Here is a 21632-nt window from a genome sequence, read left to right on the forward strand (position 1 = left end):
TCATTTTTGTTTGGACAAGATGATCCATGGCCAAAACTCCAACTCTCCTGTCTTTGTGGTGGAAGACCAAGATTATTTCTGTTATCAGATTGAAGCTGTCCTGAGCTTGGTAGAGAAATTGTCGCAGTACATGTAGTTTGCAGGAATTCAGTTCCCAGTTATGAAGACAATCACTACTTTGCTTTATAATATACCCTTCATGGTTTACAATAGCAAAAATCCTTTTTTTTCCATGAGATATAGGCTGTGAAGCCTGATTGCTGGTGGAGAGAAATAAAAGATTGAGGATGTTGCGAGATGACCAACCATGTAACAGCTCGCATAAATGGTGAACAGTTTAAATGCCAATCATTTTGCGGATTGTTATTTGACGAACTGTCTCGTTGATTGACATTATGCGGGCAGTCCATATGTGAGAACGAATTTGCGGACATATAAAGCTGCGATCTGTATGGCAGGGTTGAAGAAATGCAGAGTAAATCTGTGGAATGTATCCGTAGATTGAATGAAGATGTTCAGTGATGAGGGCGTGTTTGTTTTAGGTAAAACCAAGTTAGTTGGTAGATTTTTTGATGTGTTTAGATAATGGTTGATATGTTTATTTAATTTATTTTGTGTATAAAAAATATATTTTAAGTTTCAAGAATGTATTAGTGAAATTTGTTAAATTCTCTTGTAAAGAAAGAGTAATTCTTTGTTTTGCTTTCTTTCTTTGTTCATAACACCAACAGAGAAGATATCAACACTGGTTTAGAATGATCACAATTTAGGAAAGCCTCTGTCCATTGGTTTGCACTGACAATTGCAAAATTTACTGCCTGAATGTCATCTTTTCAGCATGGCTGGTAGAAGGTAAATATACGTTTTACTTAATTTTTTTTTAAAAATTTTTTAAATACAACTTATCAATACATACCAAAATTTCAACTCTGCTTACAATTATCCCTGATAATAATATATCAAATCTTTTTAGTAAACTTTTTAATTCCACATCACATGTCCCAATTATTAAAAAATTGTTTTTTATTATTGTATTGCACCCATTTATCCCTTATTTATGAAGTTTTTACTAATAATTTTTTCTTTATAAAAAAAACATAGATGATAAATTTTAGTTCGTTTGTGTTATATGAAACACGTTTAAAATATTCAAACTAAATTACATTGAAATTTAAAAAATCTTCAATTTTTTTTAAAAAAAATAGAAGAATTGAACTAAAAAGAATCTAAAATAGTTGTATATTTGCACAAAATATAAAAAATCAGAAAACAAGGAAGTCAAAATTATTTAAATATAAAGCAGTTGGGAATGTAGTTGCCTCTGACCAAAAGAAGAATGTTTGTCTGTCGGACTTTCCGAAACGAGATCTTTTATTTTATTTTTTGGTTCATACAAAAGAAACAAAAACAAAACAAAACGGGGGTTATTGGGTATTTCCAACATGTTGTGGAACAACCAGAACGCGACACGACAGGAGACTCTGCCAAAACTACACCACATTACAACTTTAATTCAGCAAAAACTCCCGTACTTACCTGGACTTCCCAATCCTCCGGTGACCCCACTGTTCGGCCTATCTCAGGGCCCGGTCTGTCCATTTCTCCATTCCCCTTTCTCCCTTTTTTTCTTTTCTTTCTTTTTATTTTTTCAAACTCAATTCTTTGCTAGTTTCCATCAGACAATCCATGGAATCAATGACAAATTGATTTAGCTTTCTTTTTCTTTCTCTTTTCATCTTCTGATGGACTATTGTAAGCAAGAAGGTACTTTCCAATTCTTTTTTGCTTTCTCGTTTTTTGTTTCTCAATCCGATTCATTCATTTTAATTCGATGTTATTGAATTTAAGGGTTCTTTTGAAAGAAGGGAAAATCTGAAAGGTATATATAATATACATAGGTTGAGAAATGAAACATAGGCATAGGATCTGGGATTTATTTAGATAGGAAAAGGGTTATCCATGTTTGGACATGGATCTGGTGTTAATAAAGACTAAACAATGCAATTTAGTTATTACTACACCAGTGCTTAGTTTGACATTGGATTTGGAATTTGATCGATAGAGATTGCTTTTAATAGGGTATGTTTTGGAACTGATGTCATTTTCCTTTGGTTTTTGAATGGAATGTGTAAAGAGTGGGAGAAGGATCTGGAGAAGGGACTTTCTCCACGGAATGTCCCGGCGGCAGTGGCACAACCGACTTCTCCGTCTGCGCTAAGGCGTGCTCTGGTTCTATCTAGTTCATCCAAGGCCCTTTCGGCCTCCAATTCAAGTAAGACCCTTCTGGTCTCCAATTCAAGCAAGTCTCTTCTAGGCTCTAATTCTGGAAAACGATTTGATAAGAAGTATGTCAAACAAGTTACCGGCCGCCACAACGACACTGAGCTACACCTCGCTGCGCAGCGTGACAATGTTGGATATATCAGGCAGATTTTAGCTGAAATTGATTCTCAAATGATGGGGACAGTTGGTGGAGCCGAATTTGATGCAGAGGTAAGTTGTATTGTAGAACAATGCATGATTAGACTCTAGTTTCAATCATGCAATGTGATCCCAAGTGAGATGTGAGTTTAAGAGTGCATTGTCAGAAACGAGTCGTTTGTTGCATTTCTCATTCTGATCCTGTCTACATGCTTTCTTCTTTTAACAAGGTGGCAGAAATAAGGTTAGCCATTGTGAACGAGGTGAATGAGTTGGGAGAGACTGCGTTGTTCATTGGAGCTGCAAAGGGGTATTTGGATGTGGTTAAGGAGCTTTTGAAGCATACAACTGAGGAGGGGCTTAAATTGAAGAGTAAATCTGGGTTCGATCCATTGCATATTGCTGCAAACCAAGGTCATGAAGGTATTAGGACTAGCCTTCTCTCTTATGAGTTTAATCAATGTAGTTGAAATTAACATATATGTGGTTAACAGCAGAGAACATTCTTGGGTGGTTGTGTAAACAATAATTTTTGCTTGTTTATACTGCCAACAAATTGGCATTGTTTTAGAACTATTGTAACATAAAGTTGTTCTTTACTTCTGAGATGAATAACAAATTGCATGTGTTCTGCTTGCTTGCTGGCTTTCATTTTATTTTGTTGAGCATAAATTACATGTTAGGATTGTGCAGTTTGTCTGAGGTCAATACTTACCTTTATGCAGCCATCGTCCAGTTGCTACTGGATCACAATCCAGAGCTAAGTAAAACAGTTGGACAAGCCAATGCGACCCCTCTTGTATCTGCAGCTACAAAAGGACATACAGCTGTAGTCAATGTATTACTCCGCAAAGATCCTAGCTTGTTGGATATACCAAAAGCAAATGGAAAAATTCCATTACACTTTGCTGCCAGGCAAGGACATGTGGATATTGTTAAAGCATTTCTTGACACGGATCCTCAATTGGCAAGGAAGACTGATAAGAAAGGGCAGACAGCATTGCATATGGCAGTCAAAGGGATTAACAGTGAGGTGGTGAGGTTGCTTCTTAAGGCTGATTCAGACATTGCTATGCTCCCAGACAAGTTTGGTAATACAGCACTACATGTGGCTACTAGGAAAAAGCGGATAGAGGTATTCGATTAACATTATATATATACATACAGAGGCAATAATTTCCTGTTAGTAATTGAAGATACGAAGGTCTTTTGTTGCAGATAGTGAACGAACTTTTGGAACTTCCTAACATTGATGTGAATGCATTATCTAGAGACCATAAAACGGCGATTGACATAGCTGAAGGGCTTCCACTCTCTGGGGAAATCGCTGAAATAAAGGAAAATTTGACTAATTGTGGTGCTGTCAGGGCAAACGAGCTGAACCGGACACATGATGAACTCAGGAAAACTGTGAAAGAGATCAAGAAAGATGTGCATACCCAGCTTGAACAAGCCCGCAAAACCAACAGGAATGTGAATGGCATTGCCGTGGAGTTGCGTAAACTTCATAGGATGGGCGTTATAAATGCCACCAATACAGTCACAGTTGTGGCAGTGCTTTTTGCAACGGTTGCATTTGCAGCTATTTTCACAGTTCCTGGGGGTGATTACGACAGCGGAATAGCTGTTGCCGTCAAATCGACATCATTCAGGATGTTCTACTTTTTTAATGCAATCTCACTCTTCACTTCGCTTTCAGTGGTGGTGGTACAAATGACGGTTGTAAGAGGACAGTTGAAATCAGAGAGAAGAGTAATAGAGGTGATCAATAAGATGCTGTGGGTGGCTGCGGTCTGCACCACTATTTCATTCATGGCTTCGTCGTACATAGTGGTCGGTAAATATAACGAGTGGGCTGCAGTTCTTGTAACAGTTATAGGAGGAATTATAATGGCAGGTGTTCTCATTGCCATGACTTACTATGTTGTGAAAAGCAAAAGGATTATAAAAGTAAAAGAGAAGGAGAAGAGTTCGAGGAACAAAACAATGTCAAATAATATATCAGATTCGGAGCCAGAGGTGAACACAATTTATGCCATTTAATGTTCATAGGTACTACTTTGAACTGGCCTATCATCATAACTTGTAATTCAAGGAAAATGAGTGAAGCAGAAAAGAGGAGGCAGTTTTGTGTTGTTGTTGTGAGAAGTAATTTTCTGTAGATACATCTTCTCATCTTTCTTATTTCTTTCCTTCATTCCTTTTTATCCCATATTTTTGAGGATGAATATAAAGACACTTAGTCCAAAAAACTTGATGAACATCATCGCATGCTTACATTTTCTTGTGGTATACATACATACATACATACATCTTGGAGGTTGCGCTCCCTTCTCCATGCTTTATTTGCAGTTGAAGAAGCAGATGGTTAGGACTTTTAGACTTTAGATGTTCTACTGTAAAGTGCAGCAGTTTTGGATTGTATCATTTGTCTTTGTCTAATCGACTCGGGTTAGACGGAACTATGACCTTTGAATAGAAGGCCCCATTTCTTTTTTAATCCGATTTGATCTATAGATAGGTGCCCCCAAAGTCAAAAGAAAAGTCTATGAAGCTATCAAGATATTTGCACATGCAAGGGGGTGGGGGGGGGGGGGGTGGGGGGGCAGCGATTAGTTAAGCAATCCCCATCATGGAAGTAGAGACCTGATTAACACCACTCTATGCCTCCAATTAAATAGATTAGGTACTCTAATCCCAATTAATTCATTTTGATTTCCATTTTAATAAAAAAATAATTTTTAATGTAATTTAATTTGAATTAAGTTTAAATAAAAATTTAAAAAATAGTTGAAATCAGATTAGAGGCGTTCAAACAGTTGGTGAGGTGTTTATAATTAATTTCGATAGTTAATCGAATTAATCAAAATTAGTTCATGACTTTTCAAATAAGTTTAAAACATAAAAAAAATCCATTACGATCTTTTAATAAATATTACATTAAAAACATTAACTTTTACTTTTCTTTGTTTTTTTTGGTTTAATGTATACTTTAGTCCCTAAAGTATACTGTTTTTCCCATTTTAGTCCTAAAAGTTCTTTTTTACCCTTTTCAGTCCCTAACATTTTCAAACCTTGCTTATTCTTTTGGCCATTAAAAACCAATGAATAAGATATTCAACTAATCATATGCTGCCACATGTCATATAATAATATTATCATTCGAAAAGCCATTAAAATAATTTAGAAATAAAAAATTCAAAAATTTTTAAGAAATATAAAAAATCCAAAAAATATGTTAGAAAATAAAAAAATTAGAGAAAAATTATAAAATTACAAAAAGAACAATATAAAAATTTTACTAATTTTTTTTAAAATATTAGAAATTTTAATATTTTGAAAATTTTATAAATCACACTTACAAGAACTTGAATATGAGATCGTTATCTCTTAGAAGAATATCAACTACAATATATTTTTTACAATTCAATCAATCAAAATTTATAATTAGTAGATTCTTTAAGTAATAAATTTAGATTAAAAAATTTCAAATTGTTTAAAAATAACATTAATTTTCATTATTTAAATAAATTTAAATATTGCGAATATCAATTATAAAATAAATCTATAAACTAAATTGAATTTTCATTTCTCACCCTAATCCTAGACGCTATGCTCCACACGGTTATTACGTAGGAAAGGCCAAAAAAAACACCCGCAGGATGTTTGGATTGATGGTGGGAGAACATAATTGGTTGTTACTGTACGCGTAGGACCCCAACCCAAATGGGATTTTAAGGCAACCCTGCTCCATGTTTCAGTGGTGTGTGATTGTTGCTTACAAGCTTTTTGCACCAAAAAGCTCTCCTCCACTTGCCCATTTCGACTAACAATCATTCTTTTTGTCCTTTTTTGCTTATAAACTTTCTCTTATTATTTCTTCCTCTTTTTCTTTTGTTCTTCACCGCTCTAAACCACCCTTTTCTTTTTCAATTCCTTTTAATCTGTTTCTAAAACAGAGAAGGCAGGGGAATTTTGGTTTTTCCAGAGCTAGGAACCAAGGTGAGTTAAATAAAGTAAAAGCCATTTCTTTATTTTAGTCTCTCTTTTTTTTTTTTGAACATTTGGGGTCTTTGGCGTTATAGCTAGTATTAAATTTAACTACTCAATTACTCTCTTTGATTCATTGAATGATAATAAATATTCAAACTTGAAGAAAAAGTTTCCAATTTTTACAGTGCTTATCCAATGGTTTTCTTTTCGTGTCTTTTTCATACGTTTTTGAATGATTTGTGCTAATAAATATATAGATATGAAGCCGTGGATATTATAATGAGGAGTGGGGAGACTAATGTGTCTTATTTTTATTTCAAAGATTAAAACATGTGTACGGAACTTGGGTTGCAAGAGAAATGTTAAGATCATGATGATATCAAGGAAATCAAGCTCTAAGGTTTTCTCCACGTGCCCCGTCAGTCTTCTGAATCATCTTATCTTTTGATTTCAGGGATTCTTTTATGCTTCGGGTGAAGTTTTTGATCCTTTTATATGGTCGATAATTGAAGTTTGCATCAAAGGAAGCAAACTATGGGAGAAGAGCAAATTTTCCAGAAAAAGATGGCAAAGCAGTTGACAGGTAAAAGGGATGATACACCACTTCACTCAGCAGTGAGAGCAGGGGATCTTCACCTGGTTTTGGAAATAATTAGAGGATGCGAAGCTGGGGACTTGTTTGAGCAGAATCAATCTGGTGAAACTGCCTTGTATGTTGCTGCTGAGTGTGGTAGGGCTGATTTAGTGAAGGAACTGATTAAGTATTGTGATATTGTTTTGGCTGGTATTAAAGCAAGGAATGGCTATGATGCTTTTCTTATAGCTGCCAAGCAAGGGAACCTGGGTGAGTTCTTCAGTTTGATTTTCACCTGATAATCATTATGAATGTCCAACCCTGCAATTTCTCTACCAAATAATTTTATGAAATCAATGGTTGTAGTAAAGGTCAACAATTTTGAAGTAATTTTATTTGCATATACAGCTTGAGGGTATTTTATTTGTGTATTTGCCTACTGATTATCCTTTTTTCTCTACTATCTCTCAGAGGTATTGAAGATTCTCATGGAGGCCAATGTTGATCTTTCGGTGACTTTTGATTCTTATAACACCACAGCGTTGCACACTGCTGCATCACAAGGCCATGCTGAAGTGGTGAATTTCCTCTTGGAAAAAGGCAGCAACGTGGCTGTAATAGCAAAGAGCAATGGTAAAACTGCCTTGCATTCAGCAGCAAGGAATGGGCATGTAGTGATAGTAAAGGCCCTTTTGTCTAAAGAGCCTGGAATCACAACAAGAACAGACAAGAAGGGGCAGACAGCTCTACATATGGCGGTTAAAGGGCATAATATTGAAGTGGTTGATGAGCTGATAAAGTCAGATCCTTGTTTAATAAACATGGTTGATAATAAGGGGAATACTGCTTTGCATATAGGGACTCGAAAGGGTCGAATTCAGGTAGTTAGTATTGAAATTTTGGTGATTGCCGTGTTTCCTGATTAGAGTATGCCTTTTTATTTTGGCCAACTTAATAAGCATACAGGATGAACTTATAATGGCTTTGCATGCTATCAGATATTGAAAATCATCTTAACTAATCATGTCTTATTTCGAGTAATACAAGGTTTTGCTTTGGGCTTTAGAATAAGCACCAATTTTAGTTACTATTCAAGTATTTCTTTTCTACAAATGCGTTCTGCAATGGCCAGAAGTAACTAACCAAAGTTGCTGATAGAACATTTTTGTCTCTCTTATAGTGTTGAAAAGACTGTGTGTTGGTCTAATCTCTAATTCGATCTTTCAGATTGTTGAGAAGCTGCTAAATCAAAATGGAGTTCACAAACTAGTCATCAACAAGTCTGGGGAAACAGCTATTGACATTGCAGAGAAACACAAACTATCTGATATTGCAGGCATCTTAAAAGAGCATGGAGTCCAGTGTGCCAAATTCATCAAGACACAACCTACAAATTCGGCTAAAGAACTAAAACAAACTGTAAGTGATATAAAGAATGGGGTTCATCACCAGTTTGAACACACACGCCAAACGAGAAAACGCATGCAAGGTATAGCTCAACGAATCAACAAAATTCATGTTGACAGTCTCAATAATGCAATCAACTCCACCACAGTGGTGGCTGTTCTCATTGCCACTATTGCGTTTGCTGCCATATTCAGTGTCCCAGGCCAATATGCTGACAGTCCAAAAGATATTTCACCAGGAGTTTCTCCTGGACAAGCGAGAATTGCTTCAAAACTGCCCTTTTTGATTTTTATTGTCTTTGATGCTATAGCCCTCTTCATATCATTGGCTGTTGTGGTAGTGCAAACCTCGATTGTAGTTATACACAGAAAAGCAAAGAAGCAGATGATGGCAGTTATTAATAAGCTCATGTGGTTGGCTTGTGTACTGATTTCAGTTGCATTTCTAGCCCTTTCATATATTGTAGTTGGAGATGAGTGGTGGTTAGCTAATCTAGTTACTGGTATAGGGACTGTTATCATGGTATCAACATTGGGGACATTGTGTTATTGGGTGATTGTGAACCGTATCGAGGCTTCAAAACTACACAGCATCCGGAGATCTTCAATGAATAGTGGATCTCGATCATTTTCAATGTCATATGTGTCTGACACGGAGATTCTGAACAATGAACATAAGAAACTCTATGCAGTTTGAGCTGCAACGCGCCTTATGGCCTTCACCTAGACACCCACCTTTTTATCTGTACATGGATCTCACTAACTGAAGCAGACTGTCAGCCTAAGCAAAAAATGCAATATTGAACTTATACAGATTGTATAACATCATATATATGTAGACAGACGTTTTTGTAGTTAAATGGATCGAGGAAAACAAATTAGCCAATGATTTGGCTTTATTGTCTGGATTTTTTGTTACGTTCGTAATATATCTGATAGTTTTTATGTCTGAACGTGTCAAACAACAATCACTCTAATCTCAGAACTTGCTGATTTCTTTGTTCCAATGATAATCCAAAAGCATATCAAATGAGTATGTATTATGCTGTGCTTTTCCAGGTCGTATGTACAAGATTCCCAGTTAACCGTGCTCCTTTTCCTCTTCTTGCAAGACAAAAATAGAAGGGTGCCGGCAACTGCTGAGCATTGCGGTGATTCTCCTACATAGTTTCCTTCTCAGTGAGTCTCCTTTTACCACATTCATTGCAAAAGAAAATATCTTATGGAATAACTCACAAGTTTTTAAAAAGGGATTACTTAGAACAGTTATGATTATTTTATACATGGTAACATTATGCTGAAGGTGCTTCAGAACAAAGTGGGAAACAAGTTATTTACAGAAATTTTATACTTCCAAAATACTTTCTTTGAGGATATACTATTGATGCTTTGAATTTATTCTGACATTTTCTTCCACATGCTAAAATGGTCCCAAAGCAAAACTTTGAAAGAGTTCATTGCTGAAACTTACTTCTAGGGGGAGATTATGATTGAATGCAATGGTAAGTTATCTGTAAATCTCATCTGTTCCATCCACTAACACAATATTTCAAAGCAAGAACTAGAAGGGCCCTACTTTTCTATATTTTAAGCAAAGTAAATGCAGCAGCAACGTTTCCTTTCTTCAATACCAAATTCAGCTAGCCCCATAGTTTACTCATACAAATTACGCATGATAAGCATATAATTTTGGAATCCAACTTTTAGTCTTTTTCACATAAACATGAAATAAAGATCCAAATTACTAGCTTACAAGGTGTTAGACCCTTGCACTTCCATTTTTTTCTCACCAAGTGGAGAAGAAAAAAAGGTGATGATCATACATGTAGGGAAAAGGACTAGTTGCTTTTCTATTCTTGTCTGTACTCATGGTGCTCAACATCTGTCAAATTAGCTGCAATGCAATTTCATTATTTCCATGTCAAAAATCTAGCAGGCATGTTTTGTTTTAGTTTAATGGTTAGTCAAATTCATGAGAAAAGAACAATAAGATATAATGAATTTCTTTGCTTTATAGTTGGGGTCATATCGTTTTCAGTTAACAATGACATTGCACATTTTCCATGTAGATGGTTATGTATAGGGTAGTGATGAAAATCATTTCATAAATAGAAATATAATTGCAATAACCTAAAGCATTTGGTATAGTTTAGTCTCAAATTGCAGTAAACCATTGTGGTTAGCAGGTGGGATGATCATGCTACTTCTGAATAAAGCATAAGTTGGTTCCTTTAATCAAGTTTTTTTTAGGCATCAAAGTATAATTTAAAACCTACTTTTTTTAAAGTAAGATTGCAGGGTCTCTCTCCTTGATGTCAAGGGAGTTATTTGACCAGTAAAAGAATGACCACTTACTGTTATTTCCTTGTTTAGATTATTATTTCCTTGTTTAGATTAAGTGAAAATAGATTATTATTATTATTATTATTATTATTATTATTATTATTATTATAATAACTTACTTTACTAAAGTGAAAAGTTGAGAAAGATGGTAGAGGATCTTCTGGACTTGCGGATTTAAATTTTTTATGTTAATTCTTATATTTTTAAATTTTATGCAATAAATTTATTATTATTATAATCACTTCGAAAAATGATTTTTATGAATTTCTTTTACCATATCATCCATGATCATTATCAATTAAAAATAAACATATACTTAAAAAAGTTGATAAAATAATTTTTCTTAAACTGGGAATTTCAGTTTCGTTAGAAAAAAAAAAGCCAGAAAGGCTGAAACAGTAATAAAAAAATTCTATTTCTGGGAAAAGCTTCAGGTAGAAAAAGGGGCTTTTTGTAAAATACGCAGTTTATACAGAATTTAAGATTTAAAATTCTGCTGATCTTACTGATAGAACGGTTTCTTTTTTCTTTAGAAAAAAAAATTTTGGGGATTCCTATTTCACTGTTATCAACAGAAATTGACTTCTAAACTTGGCATCAATGGAGTAAAACTTTGAGATCATTGTCAAATGTCAAAAGATGCTCTAAGAAAACTGGCAAGTCCTTGTAAAAGAGAACGTCTTGTCCCTGCCCAAGGAGGAAAACAAAAATTAAAAATAAAAAGGAAACAGGGGAAATGAAAATTGAAGCAAACATTCAACCAACTCTAATCATGCAATATCTTGAGCAAGTACAAAAAGGAAAAGGCCATATAGTGACCATTGATTTTGAATGATAATCTTCCATGGAAGAATCTCCACACTTTTTTTTTTAAATTAGATTAATAATGGGGTTTTCAATATGTTCTTCCATAGAAAGCTATTACAGTAACATTAACAAATTGATCTTGTCTAACAGTGAAGGAAAATCATGCAAAGTATCTAAAATATCTCACACTGCAACTGCATTGAAAATGACTCACTTTGGAAGAATGTAACAGGAACTGGGTACCAACTTTGTGATTCTCATGGTGGATTTTTCAGTGTCCCCCCCCCCCCAAAAAAAAAAAGTTCTTTCATATGATTATATGCTGCAAAATCCTGGTCTTTCTTGGTCCCCGTTAACTGAAATCTTTCTTGAACTAGACAGCTGCTGAGACTGCTTACAGTGAGCAATTGCTCCCTCAATAGAATTTTCCATCTCCGAATTGGCGCTGTTGCTTCTTTTCAGCAACTGTAAATCATAGAATCCGCTTGAGCTGAATGAAAACGATGAAGACGACGATGAAGAGGAATCGGATGAAGATGTAGATGAAGACTTTGTTGTAGAATGCCTTTGAATTACTCCTGAAAAGGACCTCCTATGGCTATTTGCAGCATCCTCAACCACCTCCTTATCAATGCTCTTCATAATGATACTTGATATCTTATATCTCTCATTATCAATCTTGCCAAATGGATTCTTCTTTGCCATTTTCATGTACTTGTTTACACAATCTTTGTTCTTTGAAACATTACCTGCTTCTACATTGCATGCTGCTTTGGCACAAGATTCATCTGAACACCCAGACTTGCTGAACAAGGACTTAAGATATGCCCGAGATGTCTTGAGCTTTTGGCTTATTGAGGATTGCTTGATCTGCATGAGCTTTCGGCACCAAGACGTCTTCGAAACAGAACCGTTGCCGATGAAACCATTCATTTCAGTTGAACATTCAAAGAAATAGTCATCAGCATTTAGCTCACTACTCACCCTACAGGATTCTGATGCAGAGATGCTGGTCCAGTATTTCAGTGGGAAACTTGTATTAGTTGAAGGGATAGCAGGGTTTGGTTCAATGGGTGGTTGAGTTTTGGAGTCCAAGGCAGCATTGTTGGAACTTTGGCGTAGTTTCTGAACCATTTGGAGGCGAGGAGGGAGGTAGAGGGGAAGGAGCTTGCCCTTGTAGAAGAGTTCATCAGCTGGATAAGTAGAGGAAATATCTCCATCTGGAGAAACTGAACACATTTGGAACTCAAACTCTCTACTTTGAGGTGGAGAGCTTATGGAATAACACAAATAGTTGGAGGATGAGCTTACCTCCATATCTATATAATCTTCATCTGCATGGTTACTTGAAGCTTGGCTTATGGCCATCATTTTTCAACTCTCAAAAGCACCTCTCTTGGTCTTTGGGGGATGCTCAGTTATGGGAAGGTGTGAGGTTGGTGACGAAAGAGAGGGGTATCCTTTAAAGTGAAGATGGAGCCAAGTTAGAAAAAGAAAATCATATGGTAAGGAGTTGTCAGATCTTTTCCATTTTTAATTTGCCACCCTTTTTTTTTTCTCCTTTCTAGTAAGTAATATCTTGAATGGTTCCAAATAATAAAATGGCAAAAAACAGCTTCTGACTGACCCATATATGTAGTATTTTTGCATATTTATCCCTTCAATTCTGCATCAAAATGACCTTGCTGTTATTATTTTTACATCAGATACCAATTCCAAAAGGTGAATTACAACCATTTGTCTTTTTATTCCAGATAATTTCCAGTTCTGAAATTAAAAAATGCAAAGAATCTTCTCATGTTAATGAATGATTTGCATCCATAGCCATTAGCCAATGAACTTCTAACAGGTACAAACTAGTAAAGCTTGAAAGATGAGCTTAGAACCATATGATCAAATCCCTATAATGCAACAACTGTTGTTTTAGGAAAGTGGGATAACAATGTTGTGAACCCCATGTTTATGTACTTTGAATTGAACTTGAAATGTGGTGGCAGAAGGTAAGAATCTTCCAATATCAGCAGAAAGAAAGGTGACAGTTCCCTTTTGTTTTTGCTGAAAGTTTCATTGTAAGCAGCCCATGCATATCTCTTTCAACAGTGTTGAAGAAAATGAAAGTAGGAGAATGAAAAATTTAGATCAAAAGAACTCATGGAATCTTCAAATTATATGATAATGACAAGTATAATAATAGTGTATCCACTTGGGAATTCTCAAGGATTTAAGCATCTACTACTTGTCTGCCTCAGTTTTAACCTATATTACGTCCACTCTTTATTTAATATACTCGTGTCTAACAGTTAAAAACTTTTGAAATAGAAACAGCATTATTTCCTGAATATAAAACAAAAGACCAATTATTTATTTATATATATATACACAATAGGGGTTGTTGTTTTCTGCACCTCCGCAAACTTCTTTCACTGCAGCAAAATTTAAATTTGAAAAGGGAAAGCCAGCCAGCCCTGTTTCCAAAACCTGTTTTTTTGCAGTGTCAAGTTTTACAATTCAATACTGATAAATTAGAGCCTAAGGGACAGAGAGCTATTATTATATATTGAAAGTTCCAAAACCTTTAAGCTAAGCTAAGCTAAATTATATGTGTTCTCCAAGAGCTGTGATTGTTAGTACAAAACTCCGGTAAGGAAAAAACTCGAACACACGATCGGAACTCGAAAAGAAAAAGAAGAAATAGGACAGGCTCCAAGGCGTGTATCAAGCCACTATCTTTAAGGTTATATTCGCCCCCACTTATCTTCAGTGTGCAAACGAGTTCCAAGCAAATTAACCTCGAGGATACAATGAAGCCAATGACTATTTGCGTTTTGCACTGACGAGAATAGTCCACTATGCACTGAGTAATGTATAACAAAAACTCAATTTCTACAAAGGATTTCTGCAGCAATACTTTATAGAATAATCTAATAATATTAGAAAATGAAGGAAGAGAAGAAATAATATTAGAATTTGTTGATATGATTTCCAAATGAAATCCCATTCCTATTTATAGGAATTTTCATGTCTCTTCATAGAGACATCTTTCAATAGGTGTCTTTATGAATAAATAAATAATAATAATTATTCATTTAATTTTGTAACTATTCAAATAATATTTTTTGAATAGTTATAATTCTTTTTTTTTTTTAAAAATCAAATGATATAACTTTTGACCAATGACCAAAAGTTTTATCTTTTGATTAATTACACCCATTCATTTATAGTTATTGGGATACTATAAATATTTGAAAATATTCCAACAATCTCCCCCCATTTTCAAAATATTTAGATTTTGATATTCTTGGAAATCAATTTGCATAAATAAAGGTGTCTTACGATTGAACCTTCACTTAGTGAAAACATGTTAAAGTTAATCGAAATTGTATGGTAGACTAAGCTTTGAACCAACTATTCCATTTGATTAACTGAACACATCTCACACAATGATTTCAACATCAGTCAATGCATAGTATCTAGGGACACTATTATAGCCATGTGTCTATCCTCTTTTCATGAGTGCTGTCAGAGCCAAGCCCTTAAGCTCCTAGAAGCGGCCACACTTCCACTCACATAGGTAGATCCCATCAAAAGTGTTCCCGTAATTATAACACTCTAACATATTTATGTTATGGGTCCATTAAGAGTACATTACTCATCCTTCCCTTATCATTACGGGTACCTAGCACTTTAATCTTAGGATGGATTTATTTATAGTGCTAACAGTCACATACTAATGATGTACTTTGTCTCATTGAACTCAAGACTTGACGTTATACCAAGCGTTGAGTCGAGTTTCCATCATGGGTGACTCTAATTAATAGGCTTGAGTCTCATCCCTTTTGAGGTCCTTTTTACTGCATCTCTAGCAAGACTTTTTGTCAAAGGATCTGCCAAATTTTCACTTGACCTCACATAATTAATAGTGATCACTCCATCAGAGATTAATTGTCGGACATAACTATGTCTTAATCCAAAGTGTCTAGACTTTCCATTATATACTTGGCTATATGCCTTTGTTAGAGTAGCCTCACTATCACAACGGATAGAAATAGGTGAAATTGGCTTAAGCCATAAAGGTACATCATAAAGCAAATTTCTTAACCATTCTGCTTCTTTAGATGCAGCGGCTAATGCAATAAATTCTGCTGCCATGGTGGAATCAGTAATACATGTTTGTTTCTTGGAACCCCAAGAAATGACTCCTCCACCAAGAATGAAGATCCACCCACTAGTAGATGCATGATCTTCCAAACTTGTAATCCAACTAGCATCCGAATACCCTTCTAAAACTGGAGGATATCCATTATAACACAATCCATAGTTAATAGTTTTCTTTAAGTACCTAAGTACTCTATTTAAAGCTTGCCAATGCAAACTACTTCGATTACTTGTGTATCTACTCAATTTTCCAATAGCATATGCAATATCTGGTCTTGTACAAGTCATTATGTACATAAGACAACCAATTAGACTTGCATATTTCAATTGATCAATTTTCCTACCAGCATTAGATAGTAATTTTAATTGAGGATCCATGGGTGTAGATGCTGGTATACAGTTGAAAAGATCAAACTTTTTAAGCACATTTTCAATGTAATGTGATTGTGATAAAGCTATAGTGCTTTCATCTCGGGTTATTTTAATCCCAAGAATAACATCTGCTACACCCATATCCTTCATAGCAAAGTTGTTTGACAAGAATTTCTTTGTGTTTTCTATTTGTTCCAAATCCGTGCCAAAAATAAGCATGTCATCTACATATAAGCAAATTATAACACCCTTTCCATTATCAAATTTACTATATATGCACTTATCGGATTCATTTATTTTATAGCCATTAGCTAAAACAACCTTGTCAAACTTTTGGTGCCATTGTTTTGGTGCTTGTTTAAGCCCATATAAAGATTTAACAAGCTTACATACCTTATGCTCTTGTCCTAGAACAACAAATCCTTCCGGTTGCTCCATGTACACTTCCTCTTCCAATTCACCATTTAAAAATGCAGTTTTAACATCCATTTGGTGAACAACCAAATTATATATAGAGGTAAGTGATATTAATAGTCTAATTGTAGCAATTCTTGCTACTGGAGCATAGGTATCAAAGTAATCAATACCTTGTCTTTGTGTAAAACCTTTTGCTACCAACCTTACTTTAAATTTATCAATGGTTCCATCGACCTTCATTTTCTTTTTGAAGATCCATTTACAACCTATTGGTTTGGAACCTGGTGGAAGATCAACTAAGATCCAAGTTTGATTTCCCATTATTGAATCCATTTCATCATTTATTGCTTCTTTCCAAAAAGCAGAGTCTTGAGATTTCACTGCTTCTTCAAATGTAATAGGATCAGATTCGGTATTATAACAATAAGGTATCTTATTGCATATACTTTCACTTTTTCCTTCTACAAGAAACATAATGAAATCTGGTCCAAAATCTTTGACCTTTTTAATCCTCTTACTTCTTCTTAATTCTTGACAAGATTCATCATTATTATCAATTTGTTTCAATGGAATCTCATTCTCATTTGAAGAATGAATCAATTGTTGTGGTTGTAATTGTCTTGATATAGAATTAAATCTATTTTCATCAAAAATAGCATCTCTTGATTCAATAACCGTATTAATTGAAATTGAATCATTTGGTTCAATTACTATGAACCTATATGCCTTGCTATTATGTGCATAACCTATAAATATGCATTCAATTCCTCTTTCACCTAACTTTTTACGTTTAGGTGTTGGAACTTTTACAATAGCTCTACAACCCCAAACCTTTAAATAATTAAGGTTTGGTTTCCTTTTCTTCCATTGTTCATAGGGGGTTATTTTAGTTTCCTTATTAGGAACTCTATTCAATATATGACAAGCTGTTAGAACAGCTTCTCCCCAAAAACCCTGTCCAAGACCTGAATATGATAACATTGAATTTACCATTTCAATCAAGACTCTATTTTTCCTTTCAGCTACACCATTTTGTTGTGGTGTGTAAGGGGCTGAAACTTGATGGACAATTCCAGTGAGTTCAAAATAACTTGGATTATAGTATTCTCCACCTCTATCCGATCTTAAGCACTTGATAAATGATTCACACTGAAGTTCAACTTCAGATTTATAAACTTTAAATTTATCAAGCGCTTCATCTTTTGAATGCAATAAATATACATAACAATATCTAGAACAATCATCAATAAAAGTAACAAAATATTTCTTTCCACCTAATGTAGGAGTATTATGCAAGTCACATAAATCACTATGTATCAAATCAAGCAATTTTATTTTCTTTTTAACCTTAGGGAAAGGATTTCTTGTAATTTTAGTCAACATACAGGTATTGCATTTTTCAATATTATTATTAAAAACAGGAATTAAATCTAATTTATACATGTCATTCAATTTTCTATAATTCAAATGACTTAATCTATAATGCCACAAACAAAATGATTCAACCATATAAGCAGAAATAGTATTTTTATTCTTATTAATAATATTAAGTTTGAACATGCTTTCATACATATACCCTTTTCCCACAAAAATTCCTCCCTTAGACAAAATAAACTTATCTGCCTCAAAAACAAGTTTGAAACCAAACTTATTCAACAGACTTCCAGACACTAAATTTTTCCTAACTTCTGGTACATAATATACATCATTTAAGGTTAAAACCTTTTCAGAAGTGAATTGTAGTTCAACAGACCCTTTGCCTTTAATTGTTGCGGTGGAAGAATTTCCCATGTACAAGACATTGTCATTTTCACATTGTGTGAACTTTGTGAACATGCTTTTGTCTTTGCACACATGTTTGGTTGCTCCGGTATCAATCCACCATGTATTATCATCTTGTGCCATATTAATTTCAGATATCATTGCAACGAACTTTTCGTTATTATCAGCCTTAGAAGATGATTTCTTCTTTAAAAATCGACATTCATTCTTGAAATGTCCCGGCTTTCCACAATGATAGCATGAGCCCTTTTGTTTCTTTTTGAACTTAGGTGCTCTATCAGTCTGATTGAACTTTCTCTTGAATGGTTTAGTAGTCCGTACTTCCTCCGTAACATGTACTTTGGCATTTTCAAAATTTAGGTTCTGATCTTGTTTTCGATACTCTTCTTCAATACGAAGATGATTTGCCAAAGCCTCAAGAGATATTTCCTCTTTCTTATGTTTTAGACTTCTTTTAAAGTCTTTCCAAGATGGAGGAAGTTTGTCTATTATGGAGGATACCACAATCATTTCATCCATTTTCATATCATATTGCTTAAATTGATTCAGCATCTTTTCAATATCACGAAATTGTTCCATAACAGAATGACCATCAACCATTTGATAATTATTGAAACGACTGACAAGAAATTTCTTACTTGTAACATCTTCGGTCATGTATCTTGCCTCCAATTTGTCCCATAATTCTTTAGCGGTGACGTCGTTTTGGTAGGTGTCGAACAAACCATCAGATAAACCATTCAATATGTGGCCCATGCATATGTAATCAGCATTGTCCCATTTTTGTCTTTCTCGGGTTGCAGCAACAGATTCATTTTCATTCTCTTCAGGTCTTGGAGTATCCAAAACATAAGCAATCTTCAAAGTTGATAACAAAAAGTGCATCTTTTTCTGCCATCGTCGAAAATTGCCACCATCAAAACGATCAAGTTTAACAAAGTTGGAAGCCAACTCCCTTAGTGTTCCACTTTCATGTGTTGTGGTAGTCATCATGAAATATAACCTTAAAATTGTTAGTACAAAACTCCGGTAAGGAAAAAACTCGAACACACGATCGGAACTCGAAAAGAAAAAGAAGAAATAGGGCAGGCTTCAAGGCGTGTATCAAGCCACTATCTTTAAGGTTATATTCGCCCCCACTTATCTTCAGTGTGCAAACGAGTTCCAAGCAAATTAACCTCGAGGATACAATGAAGCCAATGACTATTTGCGTTTTGCACTGACGAGAATAGTCCACTATGCACTGAGTAATGTATAACAAAAACTCAATTTCTACAAAGGATTTCTGCAGCAATACTTTATAGAATAATCTAATAATATTAGAAAATGAAGGAAGAGAAGAAATAATATTAGAATTTGTTGATATGATTTCCAAATGAAATTCCATTCCTATTTATAGGAATTTTCATGTCTCTTCATAGAGACATCTTTCAATAGGTGTCTTTATGAATAAATAAATAATAATAATTATTCATTTAATTTTGTAACTATTCAAATAATATTTTTTGAATAGTTATAATTCTTTTTTTTTAAAAAAATCAAATGATATAACTTTTGACCAATGACCAAAAGTTTTATCTTTTGATTAATTACACCCATTCATTTATAGTTATTGAGATACTATAAATATTTGAAAATATTCCAAGAGTGATGTGATAATGATCTATCAGAATCAGACAATGCAATGTATGCCAACCAATATTTGACTTGGTCAAAGCATGGGAGACTTGTACATTCCAGATGAAGTTATCTTTGGAGGATAGTTGTATGAATTAACCTCGGTTTTTAAAACATTAGATATTTTGTATTTTTTTTCCTCTTGATTTTCTTTTTCCTATTTTCATTCACCTCACTAAAAACAAACATAAACGCCATTCATTCACCTACAAAAAAATCAAGTTTAACAAACTTCAATATTTATGTGGTGGGACGTGGTTTATCCAAGGCTGGGGGGGCTGCTTTTTATTTTTGCTTGTCTCCTCTTGTACTAATTGTTTAATTTTGGTAAAAAACAACCTTCAAATCTTTGATCCAAAACCACAGCCGCAATATGTTGAATAGGGCTCATTGAACCTTGTATATGCAGTTTTCTACTCTGTACTCCAGCCCGAAAAACAAGAATATATATATATATATTTTAGTGTTATGTTATGAGGGTGAAGGCCAAGTTCTGGTGTGGAATAAAAGGGTAAGCTGGGTTTCGCTGCAACAAATGAAGCAGGTGATCACGTGATGCTGGTCACTGTATTCAGAGGGGGAGGGATCTTACTTTCGGTCGTGGCAATTAGCTTTTAAAACACTAATGCCTGCATCATTTGGCTGAGCCACTGTCAAAAAGACTCAAAGTTGCATCATTTACAACTCAGAGCTGAGATCTCTAAAAAGTTCAAGGCCAAGACCCAATGGGTAATGGGACTCACTTTTATTTTATAAGTGGGTTTTCCTTTTTACTACTTTCTGAGTCTTACAATTGATTCGAATGCATGGCAAAAATATTAACATGTTTCATTCTGAAGCTTTGATCCTGAACCTGCATTTACTCCATCTACATTTATTAGTTTTTCCCTCGTCCTAACTTCTTAGCGTCCTTGGTTCTTTACCTTGTTAGTTCTGTCCCTGTTTTTGCTTTTTTGTCTCCTTATGGTCCTGTTTCCATGGCCCCTAAAAGTCCCAACACAACAGCATAAATACATCGTGGTTGAAGACCTGGAGGAAGAACTCATAAATTTGGATCTTATATTATTGTATAAACTTTTTATAATCTTAATAATTATAAAAAGTTTATACAATTAATATTTTAACGACTCAACTATTAAATTTATCAATATAATTGTATTTGCTATGTATGTAAATTTTCGAATCAATATAATATATCTATCATATCAATCTAAAATTTTGTATATATTAATATCTATTTAACAGTTAGAAAAAATTTCTTTTACATATAACAAATAATTAAAAAATTTTAATTTATATTAAATTTTGTATATTTTTTTTAAGTGAATCCTTCCCATTTTTTTAAACGGGAGGTTTGCTTTTCAATTGGAGCAAAATACCCTAGTGAAAAATTAGTGCTCCAATGTGGTATGAGGTTCACGATTGAATAAAATTGTTGTTATCTAAACGCAAAATCATGGTACATTTGTACAGAATATGTGAACTCATTGAAACGTGAGTTCTACTCACATCCAAAGGAAGCTGTAATCATCGAAAACAATAGTTGATCCTTAAGGAATGGTTGGGTATTAAAGGCATTGAAAATGTTGATCTTCAACATCTGAATTTTGAGTTCAAATCCATAACATGCCACTATAACAATGCACCAAAGAGAGTCGGAAATGTGTTTGTTATTATAGATTTTC

At 34.3% G+C, this 21632-nt stretch overlaps 3 protein-coding genes across 5 annotated transcripts; 2 read left to right on the plus strand and 1 right to left on the minus strand.

The window, feature by feature from the left end:
• Nucleotides 1–1470: 1470 nt before the first annotated feature.
• On the plus strand, nt 1471–4687 carry LOC107891020 (ankyrin repeat-containing protein ITN1). Its single transcript, XM_016815649.2, has 5 exons — nt 1471–1764; nt 2135–2493; nt 2652–2844; nt 3147–3556; nt 3640–4687. The coding sequence occupies exons 1-5, from the start codon at nt 1743–1745 to the stop codon at nt 4462–4464; spliced, it is 1809 nt and encodes a 602-aa protein (XP_016671138.1). The 5' UTR covers nt 1471–1742; the 3' UTR covers nt 4465–4687.
• Nucleotides 4688–6170: 1483 nt separating this feature from the next.
• LOC107891019 (ankyrin repeat-containing protein At5g02620) lies at nt 6171–9298 on the plus strand. 2 transcript variants are annotated; one of them, XM_016815648.2, is made up of 4 exons: nt 6171–6423; nt 6869–7258; nt 7460–7869; nt 8216–9298. In XM_016815648.2, the coding sequence occupies exons 2-4, from the start codon at nt 6949–6951 to the stop codon at nt 9089–9091; spliced, it is 1596 nt and encodes a 531-aa protein (XP_016671137.1). In that variant the 5' UTR covers nt 6171–6423; nt 6869–6948; the 3' UTR covers nt 9092–9298. The 2 variants fall into 2 exon arrangements, with proteins under 2 accessions (XP_016671137.1, XP_040956904.1); XM_041100970.1 differs by having other exon boundaries at nt 6179–6437.
• A 1728-nt stretch (nt 9299–11026) lies between these two features.
• Nucleotides 11027–13122, minus strand: LOC107891018 (probable membrane-associated kinase regulator 3). 2 transcript variants are annotated; one of them, XR_001682110.2, is made up of 2 exons: nt 11759–13121; nt 11027–11424 (listed from the first exon to the last, which is right to left on the minus strand). XR_001682110.2 is itself a non-coding variant. In XM_016815647.2 (1 exon), exon 1 carries the CDS (start codon nt 12913–12915, stop codon nt 11860–11862), a length of 1056 nt encoding a protein of 351 aa, XP_016671136.1. In that variant the 5' UTR covers nt 12916–13122; the 3' UTR covers nt 11493–11859. The 2 variants fall into 2 exon arrangements, 1 of the variants encoding a protein (XP_016671136.1); XM_016815647.2 differs by lacking the exon at nt 11027–11424 and having other exon boundaries at nt 11493–13122.
• Nucleotides 13123–21632: the final 8510 nt, after the last annotated feature.

Source organism: Gossypium hirsutum, chromosome D09 (genome assembly GCF_007990345.1).
Source record: "Gossypium hirsutum isolate 1008001.06 chromosome D09, Gossypium_hirsutum_v2.1, whole genome shotgun sequence".
NCBI classification, from domain to species: domain Eukaryota; kingdom Viridiplantae; phylum Streptophyta; class Magnoliopsida; order Malvales; family Malvaceae; genus Gossypium; species Gossypium hirsutum.

Bases quoted from the DNA above. Each gene is read 5' to 3' on its own strand.
- LOC107891020 (XM_016815649.2), top strand. From the start codon at position 1,743: ATGGACTATTGTAAGCAAGAAG. The intron at 2,494-2,651 runs GTAAGTTGTATT...TCTTTTAACAAG, and splicing joins GAGCCGAATTTGATGCAGAG to GTGGCAGAAATAAGGTTAGC. The intron at 2,845-3,146 runs GTATTAGGACTA...ACCTTTATGCAG, and splicing joins TGCAAACCAAGGTCATGAAG to CCATCGTCCAGTTGCTACTG.
- LOC107891019 (XM_016815648.2), top strand. From the start codon at position 6,949: ATGGGAGAAGAGCAAATTTTCCAGAAAAAGATGGCAAAGCAGTTGACA. The intron at 7,259-7,459 runs GTGAGTTCTTCA...ACTATCTCTCAG, and splicing joins TGCCAAGCAAGGGAACCTGG to AGGTATTGAAGATTCTCATG. The intron at 7,870-8,215 runs GTAGTTAGTATT...TCGATCTTTCAG, and splicing joins CTCGAAAGGGTCGAATTCAG to ATTGTTGAGAAGCTGCTAAA.
- LOC107891018 (XM_016815647.2), bottom strand. From the start codon at position 12,915: ATGATGGCCATAAGCCAAGCTTCAAGTAACCATGCAGATGAAGATTAT.